Source organism: Mastigoproctus giganteus, chromosome 11 (genome assembly GCF_048544385.1).
Source record: "Mastigoproctus giganteus isolate SK-2022 chromosome 11, ASM4854438v1, whole genome shotgun sequence".
NCBI lineage: Eukaryota > Metazoa > Arthropoda > Arachnida > Uropygi > Thelyphonidae > Mastigoproctus > Mastigoproctus giganteus.
The window spans coordinates 59,318,995-59,336,336 of NC_143585.1; the positions used below are offsets into that span (position 1 = coordinate 59,318,995).

The 17,342-nt window shown below is 37.9% G+C and overlaps 1 protein-coding gene across 1 annotated transcript in view; it reads left to right on the forward strand.

Annotated features, from left to right (window-relative positions):
* LOC150078034 (gem-associated protein 5-like) overlaps positions 1 to 17,342 on the forward strand; it is a 155,742-nt gene that overhangs the window by 72,564 nt on the left and 65,836 nt on the right. Inside the window, exon 5 of the mRNA XM_090384436.1 lies at positions 9,202 to 9,355. Within this exon, the coding sequence (XP_090240562.1) occupies positions 9,202 to 9,355 (154 nt within the window). The remainder of the gene's footprint in view (positions 1 to 9,201; positions 9,356 to 17,342) is intronic.

A 17,342-nucleotide genomic window follows, 5' to 3' on the forward strand; every position in this document is an offset into this window, starting at 1 on the left:
TACGGAGGCTCTTTGCTTGCTTTCTTGCATAGTATGTCTCTACTAATGCGTAATCTTTGCTGCTTTTCTTTGCATTTTTGCCATAATCTGCCTTAGCTTGCCTAACCTCCTCTGTGACTTGATTACCGACTGGTTCCTATTTACCAAAGGCTTCTCTATTGCCTGATAATTTATGTTCATCCCATACCTTTTTCTTCTCTGTCACAAGTCTCATTTGTTCATTTGAGATTTATTCAGGTCTAAGCCTTTCTTATTTGTTACAGAAAAGCGGTTATCTTCTTTGCTTACTTTCTTGAATGTTTCTTATTTAGAATTTGCTTTGGTAACATCTTCAGTTGGTCTGAAACACTGAAACTACTCTATTCACCGTTATGAAAGGAAAAGCATTTCCCTTTACCTTTGAGTTATGTATTTAAATAAATCCCACCTCAATACACTGTAGTCAGTGCCACCCAAGAGGGTCCTTTACCTGCAGATTCTTAATGCATGTATAGAATATAATTGTTAAATGCCGCAATATACCCACCTGCACCTTTTTATATCAACTGTAATTGATAGAAATAATGAATTTTTTGACATGGGAGTGATTATTATTTTACAGTTCATTTGTTCTGAATGAACAAGCCTTATATTGACTGCAAAAGGGCAGTCAGTATAAAGTTTATTTTATTATTATTATTTTTTTTGTTTAAATAAGCTTTCATATTTTCTTACTTTGCATAACGCAACATGAATCTTTTTTTTTTTTTCAATTGTGTTCTGTTGTAATCTATAAGAGATAACTGACATTTGAAGGTTACTGTCTGATCAATGCCATCAGGCCGAGTGATTCACTAGTTGGTCCAAAATAAAATAACTTATTCTCCACTGACCCACACACATTTTTGTGTGTGTGTGCACATGCATGCACACATGTGTGTCGGTGCGAATAATGGATATACAGGGAACAAGGTTAATATGCTTCCCTCACTTGAGACTGAATAACTCAGCCACATTGTGAAAAAGACTCATAAAAATTCCTCCCATCAACAACGGGATTGGAACTTGGGTCTTTTCCACCCGGTGTTGGGATGACAGTGATTCTACCAACTGTGCTAACCACGAGGGCCTCAATAGTGCACATGGCTTAACCTACTGACATGAAAGTACAAAGAGACTTGCATTGTTCAGACAGTTTCTTGATTTATTTTTAATATAGTTCATGTTCGAAGATATTTTTTCCCCACAGAAATATGTCAAACCAAAAACTGAGCGAAGTCCAAACACAAATATTTTCAAATTTAGATACAGCTACTCCACACATCGAACACAATTTAGTCTTGCATTTTCAAATCATCTATCGCATCCCTTTGTGTAGTTGCAAGGGCAGCTTTTAGCCTTTCCAAATCCTCAGTTTCAGTTTTAAGGCATTTGCACTCCACATGTCCTTGATTTTTAAGTCCTCTAACTTCATTTCAAATTGTGCTTCATGTGGGCTAAAAGTTAAAGGGCCACAGTTAGTATTAGTAATGGCCGCATGGTGCAAGAAAGCCTATGGCTTATGCTGCACCAGCCAAAAAAAAAAAAATCCGAACAAAACAATGATAAAAACAAACAAACAAAAAAATAAATAATAATAATTAATTAAAAAAAAGGAAATTAAACCTATCATCCTATGTGCTTCCCTTACCCGAAAGTACTATCCAGATGACCTTTGAATTTCCCCAAACTGTCGGCCTCTACCGTCCACGAAGGCAACTTATTCCAGTAATTTATAACTCGCTGGCTAAAATAAAACTTCCTGCAGTCCAATCTAAACATTTCCGCCCGTAACTTGAATTTATGTCCCCTAGTTCTAGCATCATTTATAATCTTGAAAATTTTGTCCTCATTCATTTTACTGATGCCTCTCAGAGCCTTAAACACCTCAATTAAATCTCCTCTAAGGTGTCTAGTTTCCAAACTCTGCAACCCACATATTCAAAGTCTTTGTTCATAAGGACGCCCTTTTGCCGATCTCACCAGGCGAGTTACCTGTCTTTGCACCCTTTCAAGAAGCTCAATGTCTTTCTTTAGGTGCAGTCTCCATACTTGAACACAGTATTTCAAGTGTGGTCTAACATAAGCCTTATATAATGGGATTATCACGTCCCTATCTCTACTTGCAAAAGTTCGATAGATCATCGATAGGACACCATGGGCCTTCCTTGCAACCTGTTTACAATGCTCAGAGAATTTCATGGCTGACCGTATCGTAACACCCAAGTCCCTTTCCTCCAGTACTGGGTTTAGTTGAACTCCACCAAGTGAATAAGTTATTTTGGAATTACTGTTTCCCAGGTGTAATACCTTACACTTTGTTGGATTAAAGCATAGCTGCCATTTTTCTGACCATTCCTGAAGTCTATCTAGGTCTCTCTGAAGAAGCTCAGCTCGACAGTGATCATTAACTACTCTACCAATTTTAACATCATCTGCAAATTTAGACATCACGCCCTCTGTCCCTTCATCAATGTTGTTTATGAAAATTAAAAATAACAGTGGTCCTAATACTGATCCTTGGGGAACCCCACTTCTTACATCAACCCAATCTGAGGAATAGCCATTTATCACAACCCTCTGCCTTCTGCCCTGAAGCCATCCTTCTATCCATCTAAGGATTTTCCCAGTGATTCCAACCTGTTCCAGCTTATAAAGCAACCGCTCATGTGGGACTGAGTCAAAAGCTTTGCTGAAATCTAAATAAACAATGTCGAAATTATTCACTAAATCCAGCTCGTGAGTGACCCTTTCGAAATAGCGAACCAGATTTGTTAAACATGATTTTCCCTTTACAAAACCATGCTGAGTATCCTTGAGAATTTCAATTCGATCCAAATGATCCTGAATTCCACCCTTGATCATTGCCTCCATGATTTTCCCTACTACTGAAGTCAGATTGACAGGTCAATAATTTCCAACTTCACTTTTAGAGCCACCCTTATGTATGGGAGATACATTTGCACTTTTCCAATCCAAGGGAATGTCCCCAGAGTCTAGTGATGCTTGCATAATTAGCCTCAATGGTTCAATGCACTCGCTTGCTGCCTCCCTTAAGATTATAGGGTATATTCCATCAACTCCAGGAGCCTCACTGGTCTGTAGGCTCGAAAGTTTTTTCATTAAATAATCTTGTGAAATTTCAATATCATTAATTACATATTTTTTAACTTCGCTCCACAATTTCCCATTGCCACAAAAGGCTTTTCATATGTAAATATCGATGCAAAATAACTGTTGAGTTCATCTGCAACGGCAGCTGGTGTATTTAATACTATCCCCTTTCCCTTACGTAAAGGTCCGATCTGGTTTGTCCTGCTCTTCTTGGCATTTATATATGTGAAGAATTCTTTATCTCCCCCTCTTTGCTCTGTTTGCTAGTGATTTCTTATAAACTGCCTTTGCCTGTCGAACCTTTTCTGTGGCTCTATTACACATCACCTTGTAGCTGTTATAGGCTTCAGTACTTTTTATTGCTCTGTAACCTTTTCATGCCACCTTTTTCTGCTCAAGTAATGTGGCAACTTCACTATTCATCCAACTTGAAACCCTCCTTGTGGAGTATTTTTTGAATGGTATATACGCATTCAAGGCATCTGTGATTAATGTTTTAAAAGTGTACCACAGTTCAAATATATTCATTTTCTGCATGATATCTACCCAGTTAATAGAGGCCATGTAGTACCTTAAGGCATCGTAATTTCCTTTTCTGAAATTAAAACCCATTCCTTTGCCTTTTAGTTCTGCTACCTCTCTCGTCATCATCCACCGTAGAACTCCGTGATCACTTCCTTCTACTGGTTCCTCTACTGTCAGCCCTGTTATGTCATCTGATTCATGTGTGATGATGAGGTCTAGGATATTCTTTTCTCTAGTACTTTCCCTGACATGTTGATACAAATAACAGTCATCTAGTTGATTTAAAAATTTTGTTCCCCATGTCGAGTTTCCTTCCCATTTACTCCAATCAATTAGAGGCAAATTGAAATCACCCATAATAAGGCATTGACGCTTACTTGCCCATTCCATTTGCATGTAGAGGCTTTTGTCATAATCTTCACAATCACCTGGTCTGTAGATTACTCCTACTCGCATTATACCTTTGTTTCCAACTATCTCACACCATACAGACTCTATACTAGCATGTGAAATGTCTGAATCCGGAAAGCTATCGTCGCACTCAGGCTGCTTCTGATAAGAAGCATTACCCCACCACCCCTTCTATCTACCCTATTCTTCCTAAATACATTATACCAAGCCGTACTTAAACTCATCATCCCCAATTTCCGGGTGGCACCATGTCTCTGTAAGCCCTATTATGTCCGCGTTACTTGTTTTAACCAGCAGTTCGAATTCGCTCATTTTATTGATGACACTTCTAACGTTACTGTATAAACAATTAAGATTTACTGTTCTTGTATATTTAACAACCCTAACACAACCCTTGGAGTTTTTTAGGCTCTCTTCCCTGATATTAGCTACCCGCTCACGTGAAACGTTTCTGCCCTCAGAACATCTAGATAATACGTCCAGTTGGGGTAACAGATAAGAACTCTTAAGGTATGTGCAAGAGTTACTTTGATGAATATTATCAGATAAACGCATGTCAGTATTACCCACATCCCCCCTAACTAGCAGTTTCCCCTGAACCTTTAAGGTATTCTCAATAATACTGGCAAAAACTTTTGCACCACCTTTGATACGGTGCCTCCGTAGCCACGTGAGAAGGAGCAGCAGTGCGCAGCACACGCTTCTTGATTAGACCGGGGTTCGAGCCCGTCACTACCAAATACGGAGGATGCGGAAAGGTCAAGGAATGACCACCGCATATCCCGGAGCAATATGGCCTTAGTTGCTAATGCTCCTAAAAACCAACCAACCAAACAAACAAACAAACCACCTTTGTTTAAGTGTATCCCATCTCTACAAAACAAATTCCTTCTACCTACATGTGTGGGCCATGCTGATAGAAATTTCCCCCCTAAAGCCTTGCAGATTCCTTCAAGTTTTGAGTTAATCCACAAGGCTCCTTAACATATAATCCCTCCTATTGTGTCTGGGCAGAATTGCAGACACATAGACATTATGGCCTAGCTCACGACAGTTACGTGTCTGAATACTTTCCTTAAGGCTGAGCACCAGTTTTGATATTGAGATAGCTTATGATGCAGTATGGCTCTGTCGAATCCTCCACAATGTACAGGGTTGTTAAAATTAAAATATCCCTATGTAGAGGGCTCTGGAGCGAGTTCTAAGACTCGTACTGAAGAGAAATTTGGCCAACAGGTACAGTAAAGAATGTGCTCGCCATTTATTGGGAAAAAAAATTAGTTACAAAATTTGTCACTGTATGGCACATAACTATCTTAGTTACGATTATGCAGATAACTTATGTTATTTGCATAATCGTAAGTTATTGCCACAGTGCCACTGCTCAGCTCTACTGTACTGTATAAAAGCAAAGCAGTCTCTTCAAAATCATACAGTAGATGTTTGCCTGCACTACAGCAGCAATGCTAACAACGCTACAGGAAAAGGTGCTATTAGTGAAGCTGTACTATCAGAACTGCAACAATGTGGCTATCAGAGAATTCCGGCGTTAGAAGCACATAAGGCGTGAACCTGTGACTGTTGGTGCTGTTCCGCAAAATGATTGCAAAATTTGAAGTGGCAGGACATCTTGGTGTTCAACCAGGTAGAGGTCCAAAACAAGTGGACTTCTCTCTTATTGAAGATGTGGCTATGGCTGTCGTGAATTTATCAAGTCAATCTCCACGTGATAGCGCAAGTATGCCAGCTGTTTCTAGTGAAGTGGACATGCCGTATTCCACTTTAAGGCTAGTAATGCATCAGGTGTTGCGGTACCATCCTTACAGGATGCACATGCTACAGCAGCTAAAGCATGGTGATGATTCAGATATTTGTTTCACATACGCACTTCAGTTTCTGCCACGAATGACAGTGGATATCACTTGGCTGTGAAACATCCTTTGGAGTGATGAAGTCCACTTCTGCTTAAATGGACAAGTGAATACACACAACTGTTTGCCCAAACTTCTGTTGCCCAAATGTGTGTATTCACATTTGGGCAACAGAAAACCCTCAAGTTATCCAAGAGGTCCTGTTGCATTCTCCAAAAGGGACAGTGTGGTTTGGATTTATGGCCACATTCATGATTGGGCCATATTTTTTTGAACAGGTAACACTGACTGGACTCCGCACCTGTTCCGTCACTGGACAGCAATATTATGAAATGTTGGCAAATTTCGCAATGCCAAAGCTGCAACAATGTGGGGTGCCTTCAGGATACCATATTCATGCAAGATGGTACGGCACCCCCACATCCACCATTGTGTCCAAAGATTGCTAAGGCAACACTTTACAGACAAACAGGTCATCAGCCGCTGTTTCCAGACATCTTGGCCACCCCGATCACCGGACCTTACCCCATGTGACTTCTGGTTGTGGGGTTTTTGAAGGACCAGGTGTATCGGGAAGGATGTCAAACTCTGGCAGATCTGAAAGTCAGCATTAGATGTCATGTGCTGGCTATTCTAGTTGACATGTTACATGTCTGCTGTAGAAAATGCTGTTCTTCAAATGGAAAATGTTGTTGACCAAAATGGATGATACATTGAACAATCGTATCATCCATTTTGTATTGAACAATCGTATCATCCATTTGGACACTATATGGCCACAGCGCCATATAGTGTCCAAATTTCTCTTCAGTGGCCTTAGAATTCACTCTAGAGCCCTCTACATAGGGATACTTTAATTTTAACAACCCTGTACACAACTTTGGATTGCCTGGTCATTTTCCATTATTTGTCCACTACTTCTTAAAACAGAAAATTTCAATTCAGATTATTAACCTCCCTTTCCGAACTGTTTCTACAAGAAGGAATAATCCAAGGATCAGTCCTCAGTGCTATTCTGTTTGCAATTGCAATGAACACCATAGCTGAGCAACCCTGAGTTGTCCCCAGACAGAGTAGACAGTACTCTCTCTCTCTCTCTCTCTCTCTCTCTCTCTCTCTCTCTCTCTCTCTCTCTCTCTCTCTCTCTCTCTCTCTCTCTCTCTCTCTCTCTCTTTTCACATTATAGCCTTTGTAGCTAATGCGCCAATAAAATCAAAACCAAACCAAACTAAACTCTTTTCACAAAGCATGATCAATAGAACCACAACAACAACTTTAAGAAGCTGTAAATAAAATTAGTAAACAGGCCCAAGTTAATGAGTTTGATGAGCATGTATAGAACATCTCCAGTCTATAGACTTTATGCAGAACATGAATCGCCCTTGTCTGTCAGATGACAAACTCTGTTATTGCATTATGACTGCAAAACAAAGTCAGTGCTTGATCACCCAGCCTTTCCATCCCTTTGCACTAATTTGAGAAAACACGTACAGAGTTCAATAAAATATCAACAGCCCATTCATTCATCTTGAGCTATACTTAGGATCTTGACCTGAACAACATAGCCATCTATCAAAGGTTACATTCCCACCATGGAATATAGTATTACCTGCCTGCATTAGCTTCCATTTTCAAGCATGAAACAAAGCATTCTTACCTAAGGAAAACTTACAACAATTTTTCATAACTCTCAATACACAATAACCTATTAACTTTCCTATTTACACTGATGGCTTGAAATCAGAAAATAAAGTAGTAGCAGCAGCAGTTTTCCCAGACACTGTTTTTTCTGAACAACTTCCAAATGATTGTAGGTAGCAGCATTGCACGTAATACAACTAGCCATAGAATGCAAACGCTGAGCCACATCCATAAAAATATTATATTTACTGATTCCCAATGTGCATTGCAATACCCTTTTGATTCATCTCCTCTTATTGTGTTGAAAGTACTAATACTTTAAACAGAAGGCAAGATTGCTAGGTTTCTTACTGTTCTTGCTAGGTTAAGAATCAGACATACAAATGCCATGCATGCCTATTTAGTTTAAACACCAAATGCACAAGACATGGAAATTTATTTCTTTTGGGTTCCTGGATATATAGGAATCCCTGGAAATTAATCAGTGGACCCCACAACCAAAACTGCCACACCTCCTTGTAGTACAACATTTCAAATTCTGCACACAGATTACAAATTAACAATCCACAATTGCAGTATGAAACAGAGGCAGCAGAACTGCATCCAGAGAAAATCAGCAGTTTATTACAAACCAGACCAATACTTCAAACAGGAACCAAGGTGAGATTATCCTTGCTAGGTTAAGACTCATTAAAATATAACACACATATCTATTTATATAGAGCTGAAGATTCTTCTCACTCAAAGCTGCAATACTCTCAAAAGTGGTTGTTCACATCCTTCTGACAAATCACTCACACTTCAAGATTTGCTCAGTCACAGAATAAACTTTTTAGACTTTTCTCCTTCCTAATAGGTTGCTATGACTGACTCTAATTTCTAACTATCTTGACTGAAATTGTTCCAAAAACATACTCTAATCAGACAGTCTTTTTCCTATATATGTATATAACTAATGAGCACCATAGAAATAAATTATTAATAGCAGAAAAACATTATCTGTTAATCCATTTTTATATTGTGTATATCACATTGGTTTATTGATACCCATCACTTAATTATTCCTCTTCACAAACTGTTTCTGTACTGCAAGCATTAACCTATTTATTCATTTATTGCCTTAAATCTGGCTACCACCATCACGATTCCTGGGGAAAAGAGTGGGAAATGCCCTCAACATATTACAAATCCTAAAACAATTGAATAACATCCAGACAAGGTTGGTAGTATATTATCAGTGATCCGATCATCAGACAGTTTCTAACATTTGAGCACTGAAAATAAGAAATTACACAATTTTATATCTGATTAAATAAATTGAGGTAATCCTAATATCACTTCTGGACAAAAAAAAAGGGAGGTGAAATGGATTTGCACCTTTTAACTTAGGTGTAACTTTTATTTTTACTTACTTTTTCCCTTTTTTTTAAATTTGTTTTGTTCTATATATGACAAAAAGCTACTTGGCTATTTTTTATTATTTTATTTTTTGACCTGGAGTTATTTAAATTGGGTTGTTAAAATTTAAGTTGTTTTATTTTGCAGTTGGTTTCTTTTAATAATAATCAGTTACTATTATGGTTAAAATGGACTCATTTTCATGGTTTCTTCCTACTATTAGTGGAGACCTTGTTTTATGGGATCTAAGCAAAGAAACAATGCAGAAGGAAGTACTAGAAAGCAGAGATGTAGGAAGTCACAACAGATGCATATTCAATATTTCAAATCCTGGAAGTGACGGGAAAATGCTCTGCACAATATCCTTAGATCGGCAGGTATGTTATGTTTTTATTTTTTAATTGTTTACTAGGATATATAATGAATTCAATTTGATACGAAAGAACTGATGGACATTTATTTTTTTTGCAGATTGTAGTAGCTTGTAATTCATTACCATTCTTTTCTTTATGCACAACAGAGTAGCACCATAGGAGTGCTTTCAGATCTGTTGCAGTTTTAAATTTTTATGTAGTGCTACTCACAAAGGAACCAAAGAATTATGAAACGTTTGGCTTTATTTATGTGAATTGTTTGTAGCAAGCAAGCATATCATTCACTCCTCTGTTAACTTTGAAGAGTTCACTGTCAGTATCCATCTTCTCAAACCTCGCCATTGCTGATGCAATTTCACGAAATGCCATTTCCATCTCTCTCTCTCTGGGATGAAGTATCCCAGCTTCTCATTTAGTTCATCTTGAGCTCCATCAGCATTTTCTTCTTTCACTATCATTGCCTGTAAGTCAATAAGTTCTTCATTAGATAATTCCTTCTCTTCTTCCTCTATTAACTCCTCCACATCTTTGGCAACAACCTCCAACTGAAGTAACTCTGCAACCTTTGCAATCTTATCTGTAGCCTCTTCATATGATTCGTCTTTTTCAAACCGTACAAAGCCTTTTTACGTGCCATGAGCATATTTTCTTCCATGCGCCATTTAAACAACTTTTAGTCATTTTCATCAAGGCCTTATTAATGTTTAAGATGGTGTGGTAAATATTGTAAGATTTCCAAAAGTCTCGTAACGTAAAATTTTTCGCACTGTCTACTGCAGACAATGCCTGAGAAATGTGCATAAATAGTATGCTTTTAAAATTGAAATAACACTCTGATCCATAGGTTGGATGAGTGAAGTCGTGTTTGACGGTAGAAATATGACTCTCCCATTCAAATTGAAATCATATAGATGTGTAGGATGTCCAGGAACATTACCTAATAGAAGCAAAATCGTGAAAGGAATGTCATTGTCTTTACAATATTTTTCAACCTTGGGTATGAAGCAGCATTAAAACTAATCCTCAAAGAGAGACATTGTTATCCATGCTCTCTCTGGCCCGATCAGAAATGTACGGGTAGGGCTGCTTTATTGATGCCCGTAAATGCATGAGGATTTCCAGAATGGTATTAATTTGTAATCTCCCGCTGCATTAGCCCCAAGTAAGAGCGTGGCCCAATCTTTTAAAGGCATGAAACCTGGAATGGTCTTTTCCTCTTTGGCAATGTATGTATGTTCGATCCAGCATTTTTTTTTCCAATACAGAGCAGTCTCGTCAATGTTAAAAATTTGCTGCATTGAATAGCCGCCTTCATCAATAATTTTTTTGAACCTATCACAAAATTTCTCTGCAACTGCAGAATCAGCACTGGAGACTTCCTCGCATGCTTTAATGTTTTGGAAACCAGTGCAATGTTTGAACCTATTAAACCACCCATTGCTTGCCACGAACTTGGCTTGGGGTTCACCATACTTATTGTTAATATCATCATAAATACTTCTTGCTTTTGCTTGAATGGTAATTGGACTCAGGGGCATTCACTTCTGAATCTGATTTTCCATCCATATTATTAATAGCTGTTCCATCTTTGATATAGCACCTGAACACTGTTTTGTGATCACTGTTGATCTTAAGTGCATTGATCCTTTGACTTGTTCTTTTATATGCACACTGTCCCTTAAAACAGTATTCACTGTTGAAGCAGCTAGACCTAATTCTGTGCAGTAGAAGACAAACTTTGTCCTGCTTCATAATTCTTAATTAATCATCTTCATTTCTAAATCAATTTTGTTTTGTTTCCTAGCACTGCCAGCACTTACCCTTTCCATTGGTCCGTTTCCCTTCATCATTGTAATACTTAAATAGGAATGAAGAGAAGTTTCTGAAAATTTGTTTTTTATATGATTGAAGATTTCAGTGAAGGGGATACACATTTCACCAGAATAACGTAAATCCAGTTATTGGTATTATTGCAAATGCAATAAGATTGAGTTTACTATCCTTTTATAATTAGATGCACTAAGAAAAACCCAATAAACTGGAAAGTGCAAATTGTTTTTATTGTTTTATGGTAGTGACCTCCAGAAATGTGTTATAGAAAAATATCACAAAGGCGTTCAAAATTGATTCTTATAACAGAAACATATGATAACGATGAAAGCGTAGTGAAATTTCCATTATAAATATGACCTTTTAGAGAGATAAATAGCTTAGTAATATAGCAAAATTTTCAACTTCCAAGGACTTAGAACAAATTACAAAAAAAAACACCCCAATATGTTATTGGATTTACATTATGATATTTTCACAATACCTCCATTTTCCCTAAGATGCAAAATATGTTTCCATATTTTTTTCAGTTTGCACTGGCTGGGAAAAACTTACATAATGTCGAATTTGCGCAATTCGAGTAACACTTAAGTCGGGGTATTCCTGTTTACTAAGAATTAAGAATAAAAAAAATTTAGTTTCCCATTTTAAACTATTTCTTGAATTTTTTTCCCCAAAAAACTGTTTGGTTAAAGCAAAAGCACCACATGCCTGTTGATATATTTTTTTATGTATCTGCTAGAGCAGTGTTTCTCAACCTTTTCATTGTTACGGCACACTTTTAAAGACACAAAATTTTTCGGCACACTACAATCACTATTATACTCATATATACATATATTTGCAAAAGAAGAGAAGAATACAGTAGAACCAGTGAATACGGTAACTGAATGAATTTTAATATGGTAAAAAAGCTTTCAAGGTAACGAACCCCTTCCTCAGCTAAGTACATACACACAGAAATGTAAACATAACATAAAACGTTAGGAATGGAATAAACTAAATAAGCAGTGTGTGCTCAGATTGCTGGGAGAGGGCACACATGAATGTGAGAGTGTTCAATCTCTTACTGTGTCAGATCAGGTGATTGTTGCTGGTACTGGCATGTATATGGGATGACTTCTATCGTTTCTCGTGCTTCAACACTACAGACTCCAAAATTGGGTGGTCTTGTACCTCTTCTGTGATTTAAAACTTTGTGACAGCTAGATATGTTTAGGAACTCGAACCATAGGTGGTGATAGTAGTGCCAAGATTGGTTGATCACCTCACTGTTGCAGCTGGGATTCAGATCATATTGAGTTGACCAGAAATGCTCTGCGATTACAGAGTGTGCAGTCACATAGGCAGATAGACCTATCATGTTCCGCGAGGCGGTCCTGGAGTCATCTGGAGCTTTCCCCCACATAGCAGCTGCCACAATCGTGGCAAGTGATCCGATATACCAGGGGTTGGCCAACAAGTTGATTGTGGCTTTAATTTCGGTCGATCACAACGAATTTTGGTGAGTATGGGCTTGGCAAACCCAGGGTTCTGAGCTGGATATCATCATTCTTCTCTTTCTTGCATTCTTGGTGATTCCCATCTACTTCTGACACACACACACACACACACTCTCTCTCTCTCTCTCTCTCTCTCTCTCTCTCTCTCTCTCTCTCTCTCTCTCTCTCTCTCTCTCTCAGAGTAACATGGGAAGGAATTTTTTTTTTTTTTTGACTGGTGCAGCCAGTCAAAAAAAAAGGCTTGTTTGCACCTTAAAGCTAATAATAATAATAATAAAATAGATTAATCAAAATCTAAATGTTATTATTATTATGTGCCCCACTTCATACGCTTATTACAAATCCATTGAACCACATGACCACTCTTGTCGCTGCGCAGCCGCTACGCTTGTCTACTGAAACTTCACGCAGTTACGTTGTGGACAGCATAGCATATGTGTTGAGTTCTTATTTAGCTTACTTAATATTAATAACTGGACAGTACTTATACGTTAATTTAATACCCTTTGATTTAAAATGAATACTACAAAAAAGAGTAAAACGTATCATTTTCATCACGAGTGGGAACTACGATACTTTTTTGTAATGATAAAAGAAAAATGTTGTTTGATTCGCAATTTCTTCAGTGGCTATACCCAAAAAAGAAAATTTAGAAAGACACTTTAACGCACATAGTGACCTTAGAAAAAAAATAAATTAAAAGAAATTAAATCCAGATTATTCGCACAACAAAATTTCCTCATGACACCTAATTTACAATCTAAAGCAGTAACTGTAGCATCACTTAAAGTGAGTAGTTTCTTGAAAAAAAAAATGCAAATCATTTTCTCATGGTCAATTCATCAAAGACTCATTTTTAGAAATAACAGATTCTCTTTTTGAAAATTTTAAGAACAAAAATGAAATTAAAAGTGCTCTTCAAGATTTGCAATTATCTCGAAATACTGTGATCTGACACATCGAAAAAAGGAGTAAAAATTTGAGAGAACAATTAGGTGCTCATATTGCTAATTGTGTGTGCGTGTCCTTTTCTTTACATCCGGATGAAACGTCAGTGATACAGTTCTATTGCTCGATTTTATTCGTGTGATTTTCGATGATTCTGCCACTAAAGAAGAATTGCTGGGTATCATTTTGTTAAAAGAAAGTACTAGAGGTCTTCATATATTTAATGCATTCAAAAATTTTTTTGAAAAAAATTAAATTATCACTATTTAAGCTCATATCAGTAACAACAGATGGAGCTAAAGCAATGACGGGGCATCTTAACGAATTCATCACATTAGCATTAGCAAAGGCACATGATGCAAGAAAGCAAACTTATATAGCATCAGTCAAAAAAAAAAAAATAAATAAATAAAACCACCCTTATTTCACCCATCCACTCGCACCAAATGTTTGTCATGTTCTGCCTTGAATCTATTTAAGCCATCAACTTCTACAACGACAGATGGAAGTTTGTTATAGCCATCAACCACCTGCTGGCTAAAGGAAAACTTCTGCACATCTATCCTACAACCGTCTTTCCTCAATTCGAATTTATGCCCTCTCAGGCAATTATTCTGAGCAAGAGGAAGAATCCCATCAGCATTGAGCATGCTCAAACCATTCAAGGCTTTATACACCTCAATCAGATCACCTCGCAGGTGCCTAGTCTCCAGACACTGTAATTTGCAAAACTTTAGCCTTTCTTTGTAAGAGCAATCCTTTGTTCCATTCACTAATCTTTTTGCTCTTCTCTGTACTCTTTCTAACAGCTCTACATCCTTCTTAAAATGAGGCCTCCAGACCTGTATACAGTACTCTAGGTGTGGCCTGACCATTGCCTTATACAAGGGAATAATCACCTCCTTATCCCTGCTAGAAAACTTCCTGTGTATCATTGACAAGACACCATGAGCTACTCTTGCAGACCATCTGGACTTCTCAGAAACCTTGATATCTGACTGCACAATTACCCCCAGGTCCTTTTCATTCTCTACCACTGTCAGTGTGGTACCACAGAGTTGATACATTACTCTGGGATTACTGCTTCCCATATGTAGTACTTTACATTTGTCAATGTTAAACTTCATTTGCCACCTCTCAGCCCATCTGCTCAACTTTTCTTGATCCTGTTGCAGCAGTGTACTGTCATTAACAACCCTGCCAACCTTTGTATTGTCTGCAAACTTGGACATTAAACATGAGATATCACCATCAATGTCATTTATAAATACAGAAAACAAAAATAGACCCAACAACCCTGAGGGACTCCACTAATAACATTAGTCCACGAAGAGCAGTGTCCATTGATTACCACTCTGTCTTCTCCCACTCAACCATCCCTTTATCCATAACAGCAATTTGCCTTCAATGCCACACTGCTCCAATTTGTGCAGTAGTCTTCCATGTGCAACAGTATCAAAAGGCTTTTCTAAGATCCAAATATATGATATCAAAGTTATTCTTTGCATCCAGTTCCTTTGTGACTACACCATAGTATCCAATCAGAGTAGTCAGACAAGACTTAACCTTAACGTGTCCGAGCTATAACTGAAGTCTTGTCTAGATGATCCTGCAATGCTTCTTTAACCAGTGCCTGCATTAATTTTCCAGGAACAGAAGTTAAACTAACAGGTCTGTAATTACCTGTCTTCCCCCTTTGATCCTACTTTGTGGATTGGGGTCACATTTGTAGTCCATGGATACCTCCCAGGAGTCCAGGGAAGCTCTCATAATTATGGCTAAGGGTTTGCTTACTTCCTTTGCCACCTCCTTTAATATAACTGGATAGATTCCATACCACCCCAGGTGCCTTTCTTGTGTTTATCTTCAACAATTTCTTCTCCACTTTACACTCAGTTATTACAAGATTATCTAGCTTACTGCCAGAGTTGAATACACCACTGGCATTCCCCTCCCTGAATAACTCCTTATGTGTGAGTGTCAATGCAAAATATTCATTTAGTGTGTTAGCTACATGAGCTGGATCATCAACAGTTGAACCATCAGTATCAAGTGAACCAATCTGATTCATTCCCTTCATTGTAGAGTTTGCATAAGTAAAGAACTCTTTGCTGTTTTTCTTTGCATTCTAACCAAAGATTTCTCATAATCTGCCTTTGCCTGCCTAACCTCCTTTGTAACTGGGTTACAGACCAGCTTATATCTATCATAGGCTTCTGTGTCACATGTTAATTTATAAATATCCCATGCATTTTTCTTCTCTGTCACATGTCTAATTAGTTCATCTGACATCCATTTAGGCCTAAATCTTGAACAATATTTCTTTGTTGGTATGAAAAGCCTAGTAGCTTCCAAGATTAATTCTTTGAATGCTTACCATTTTGAATTTGCTGTTGATAACATCATCGGTTTGTTCCACCGTATAGAATTTAAATACTGTCTCAGACCACCAGAGCAAAAACCCGAAAGCAAAAACCCTTCTGTTTACCCTTGATGGTAGTTACCTCTTTGAATAAATCCCACTTCAGCACACTGTGATCATTGCCAACTAGTGGTTCCTTTATCTGCAGATTCTTGATGCATGAAGAATCTTTACTGATAATCAGATCGAGTATTACTCCCTCTAGTTGCTCCCGAACATGCTGCTGTAGAAAACAATCATCCAATAAATCCCCAAAAGCCTTGCTAATGTGTGAGTGACCAACCCACAAATTCCAGTCAGTATCTGGGAATTTAAAATCCCCCATTATAAGACACTCTAATTTACTGGCCCACTCTATTTCTCTGCACAATTGCTCATTATACTCCTCAGATTCATTAGGCCCAGAACACACACCTACTCTCATTTTTCCTTTCCCAGTGCTTATGTCACACCAGACTCAACATTGCATTGGCCACCAACATCAATTGGATGCACTTCCTTAGATTTTGTGTTTCTTAACTAACAGCATAACCCCTCCTCCCTTCCTGTCCTGTGTATCCTTTATGTAAATGTTGTACTCCCCAAATTCCAGTTCTGCACTGCTTATGTCTGTGTGACACCATGTCTCTGATATCCCAACAGTATCTGCCTTTGATGTCTTTACGAGCATTTCAAGCTCATCAAATTTATTAACTATACTTCTAGCATTGGTGTACATGCAAGTATACATGCACCTGTTTCTACTCTTAGTTACCCTAACACAGCCCATGTATTTACTTGTTCCACTATGACCCAGCAGTCCTGGAAATTCCCATTACCTTGCTTTTCAGGCTGCTGCTCAATTGCATTTGAACAGAAGTAGTGCAAGAATCACTTATCTCTGCCAGCAGCTACTGTTAATCTATTAATCCTTTGTATCCCCCCAAGCTAGCAGTTTTCCGACCCACCTAACTCTGCCTCGATAGCATCTGCAAAAATTCTTGCAACCTTTCTATTTAAGTGTATCCCAACCCTGTTGGCATTGTGCCAAAAGGATGACAAATTCCCAGATTTTGATTTACTACTGTATCATCCACCAAAACCTGTTAGCCAGCAAGAGATTATATGAACATAGCTTTCAAAATTGTAAATTCTAGAGGTCAATCTCTTCCAAGGAGATTTTTCGTTTTCAAAATGCAGCTCAAAGAAAATGAATCAGATCTGATATTACACGCAGGTGGCTGTGTCGGAGTAAGTTTCTACAGATATCGAAATTTGCTGAATGAAATTAAAAATTTGTTGTTCAAAG